A 4,213-nucleotide genomic window follows, 5' to 3' on the forward strand; every position below is an offset into this window, starting at 1 on the left:
CGCCCCTGAGGTCAGGGACTGGATTGCGGAGTTTAGAGGGTTCAGCGGGCTCCTGTGAAGTGAGGGCTGGAAGAAGCTGGTGTGCACAGCATCCAGTCGGCTTAGCATGGGTTAGAGCTCATTGAGGTTGGCCGGTCAAACCCATCAGCTACTCCTTGGAATACCTAGAGAGAGTCTCTGTGAGCCGGGACCCACTCTATGACCCTTAACAACGACAACAACAGCCGACTGAATGAGCCCTTATGACTTGTGCCAGGATTTAAATCTGGTCGCCGCCCGAAATTAGATGAACCGGTTGCCATTCAGCAGATTCCTACTCTGGGAATTTCCTGAGCCTTTATGGGAACAGACAGCCTCATCTTGCTTCCGCGGAACAGCTAGTGGGTTTGAACCACTGTTCTTGTGGTTAATGGCGTGACGCCTAACACACAGCGCCACCAAGGGCTCCTTACAGGCATATAAAGTGCTGTCCATTGGGTTCGGACTCTTAGCGAGCCTATATGGGTTTCCAAGGAGTGGCTGGTGGGTTTGAACCGCCTATCTTGCAGTTAGCATTGCTTATCCTACAGCGCCACACCAGGATCCCTAGCAGCAGGCTAGGTTCGATGTTTGTTTGATTTAAAATCTGTAAATAATTTGATATTTTGTTTTTTGCATAGATCATTGTTTTGTAGCTGAAGCCGCTAAATCTTTTCCTACATTGTAGTTTTAGGTTTATAGTAAGGGATGGTTTACATGTTAACTGAAGAAGGTGCTGTTATTTTTGCAGAATGGAATCAAATTTGAACCAAGATGCAGTGCCTAGACCATCTTATGTTTTCAGTGCTGACCCAATTGAAAGGCCTTCAGAAATAAATTTTGATGGCATTAAGCTTGATCTCTCTCATGAGTTTTCTTTAGTTGCTTCAAACACTGAGGTAAGTACAGGAAAAATATTCCATGACTTGAGTTGTTGTGAAGTGCCGTCGAATCGATTTCGACCCATAGTGACCCTGTATAGGGTTTCCGAGGAGCAAGTGGTGAGTTTGAACTGCCGACCTTGCAGTTCAGATGGCTTTACAGTCTGAGGCATTAACCCACAGCACCATACCAGGACTCCTATCAGGACTGAGTGGGAAGGTTATTCTTGTTTTGGGGGAGCCTAGAGGAGAGAGTGCTAAGCTTTCTGGATTTAAGACACCTTTGTGTATCAGGTTTTTTTGATACCTGTAGATCAAAAGAAATAGTCCATGTTCTTTTCAAGAATGAAAAAGAAAATAAACCAACCCAAACCAACCAAAGCAGTGCCACCGAGCCTATTCTGACTCCTAGTGACCTGTCTTTGGGGTTTCTGAGACTGTGTATCTTTATGGGAGCAGACAGCTTTATATGCCTCATCTTTCCTGGTGGAATGGCTGGTGTGTTTGAATTATCAAACTTGTGGTTAGCTGTCCAATGCCTAAGCTATAGCTCCACCAGTGATCAGTTCAGACAACTTAGGAAGTATGTGTTTTAAGTAACGAACCCTAGTGCTGTGGGTTCAACCACAGACCTTTCAGTGAGCAGCCGAATTTCTAACTTGTGCCACCAACACTAAGTCAAAGCCACTGCCATGTGGTCACTTGGACTGATTTGGATTGGCACAGCGGCAGCAGTAACAACAATTGTGAGGATGGCACAGGACAGGGCAATGTTATGTTCTGTTGTTCATTGGGTCTATGAGTCGGAGCCCACTCAGTGACACCTAACAGCAACAGCATAGGCCAGAGTAGACCTGTCCCATAGGGTTTCTAAGGCTGTAAGTCTTTATGGAAGCAGACTGCCACATGTTCCATTGAGTGGCTGGTGGATGTGAACTGCCTTTCCATTAGCAGACAAGTGTTTTAACCTCTTCACCAACAAGGCAGTTTTTTTTGTTTTTTTGTTTTTTTAATCAAGCAGTTACTGAAAACCCAGATATATAGAGTTGACATCATCAACAGAAATCTAGATCTGTAAGTGAGTTAGGTAGGAGTCCTGGTGTGGTTTTGTAGGGTAAGCACTGTACCACAAGGTCTGTTTGAACTGCGAGGTCAGTGGTTCAAACTTATCAGCCACTCCTTAGAAACCCTATACAGGGTCACTATAAGTTGGACCCAACTTGATAGCACTCAACAACAGTGTTGAAACTGAAAATACCTTAATTGTTCATGTGGTCAAATGTTAACTGTGATTCTCTCAAAAATGTAAAATACCCTACTGTGCTGCTAAGAATTGTGTGACTTAATTTTTAAAATATTGTTATTAAGTGCTGTCGAATTGATTCTGACTCAAAGGGACCCTGTATAGGGTTTCCAAGGAGTGACTGGTGAACTTGAACCACCTTCCTTGTGGTTCAAATTGACCTTGCAGTCCAGTTCTTTATCCTATAGTAGAAAATAACTAAAAAGTAAATGTCCTTCCATTGCTCTTCCTGATACCATTATTTTGTTTGCTGTCTTTGTTGTTATTGTTACCTACTGTTGAGTTGGTTCTGATCCATAGTGACCTTGCAGTCAAGTGCATTATCCTGCAGCACCACACCAGGACTTCATGTATCTTTGTAGATCTCTTTTATATGGATGTACCTATTCATGTAGTATCCGCTTGTTACACTTTAAATAGTTAATTTCAGTGCCTTAGAGATAATGGGCTAAGCAATTTTATAAAGAAGGATGGAATGGAAATGGGGAGATAGTATAGTTAAATGAATTCTGTTATATAACTCAGCTCATTTAAACACGAATAATGAAGTATTAGAATCAAATTGTGTAGTAAGAATGCCTTTGTTGATTTGGGGCTCTGCCTAGGTAACTATTAGATCTGCTTTCTACCGCTATAGTTTTGCCTTTTCTCTAACTTCATGTAAATTGATGCATGTTATTTAGTCTGTGGACTAAACTTTGGGCTGGTATCCACAAGGTCGACAGTGCAAACCCATCATGTGCTCTGCATGAGGAAGTTGAGGTTGCTTGCTTTTGTAAAGATTTACGGTCTTGGAATACTAAGTAGCAATTACTCTCTTCCTATGGTGGTGATAGTTGTGTGACACCGAGTTGGTTATCATTCATAGCAATCCTGTATAGGTCTTCCAGTCTTTACAGGAGCAGAAAGCCTCATCTTTCTCCCGTGAAGCTACTGGTAGATTTAAACTGCTGACTTTGTGATTAGCAGCTCAGCTTGTAATTCATTAGGCTGCCAGAGCTCCTTGTCTTCCTGTGTTGGTGTTGGTAAGTGTTGTCGAGTTGGTTCCGACTCATAGCTAGCCTTTGGGGAATGGCTGGTGAATTTGAACATCTGATTTTGCAGTTCTAAGTGACTAGTCAGTTCTAACTGACTTTGGTCCAGTGCTTTATCCCACAGCACCACACCAGTACTCTTCCTGTACAGGGGACATTATTAGACAGACGATGTTTTCATTAGATGTCTTCCAGTCAGTTCCAACTCATAGTGACTCTATGTCCAACAGACCGAAAGGCTCTCTGGTTCTGTACCATCCTCACAATTTTTTAAAAAAATGTTTTATTGTGAATTATGTGATAGTTTACATGGGAGAACATTAGTTTTACATTCATTCTATCGTATATTGTTTCATTGCCATCGTTACAGTCCCCTCCATGTATCATCAGCCTGCCCACCTCCCAGTCATCAGCACACAGCCCCTCTCCCTCTCTGGATCTCAAGTCTCCAGCTGCTCCATCTCTCCACATCATAGTCTCTGCCTCCATCTCAGGCATCACTGCTTCTCTGGGTAGGGTCCTGCTCTCGACTCTTCTCCATTGATAGTCCTAGGGACCTCAGCTCCTAGACTGAAAAGTTAATCACTCCCCACCTTGCTATAAAATGTCTGCCTTTACATTTCCAACCCTCACAATCAGTCCTGATAACAATTTTTCACTATTGTATCACTAGAGACCTATCTGCGTTTCATTTCATCAGCTCCACCTAGACAGATTGGATACTATTCACTGGAGATTGTACCTTCCTCCACACCCTCTGGATCCCCCCCACCTCCCATTTTGGGTAGCCAGTGTCCAAGTTGCCCATCCCTGTCTACTCTGTGTGTGGAGGGGTTGGAAATGATTCTTGCTGTAAGGATTTGTTTCCTCTTTTGAGCTATTGCATCCATAGGTGTAGGTCAAGTTCATCAAATTGTATCAGATTACGCTTTTTTTCCTCTTCTTTCTTCTTCTGGTTGAGCTCTGATCATCCAGTC

At 43.0% G+C, this 4,213-nt stretch overlaps 1 protein-coding gene across 1 annotated transcript in view; it reads left to right on the forward strand.

Moving 5' to 3' along the window:
• The first annotated feature begins 768 nt into the window (after positions 1-768).
• LOC102842142 (kinesin-like protein KIF20B-like) overlaps positions 769-4,213 on the forward strand; it is an 84,618-nt gene continuing 81,173 nt past the window's right edge. The window contains 1 exon segment of the mRNA XM_006831444.1: positions 769-917. Within this exon segment, the coding sequence (XP_006831507.1) occupies positions 771-917 (147 nt within the window). The 5' untranslated portion in view covers positions 769-770.

This window comes from Chrysochloris asiatica, unplaced genomic scaffold (assembly GCF_000296735.1).
Source record: "Chrysochloris asiatica unplaced genomic scaffold, ChrAsi1.0 scaffold00003, whole genome shotgun sequence".
Classification (NCBI taxonomy): Eukaryota; Metazoa; Chordata; class Mammalia; order Afrosoricida; family Chrysochloridae; genus Chrysochloris; species Chrysochloris asiatica.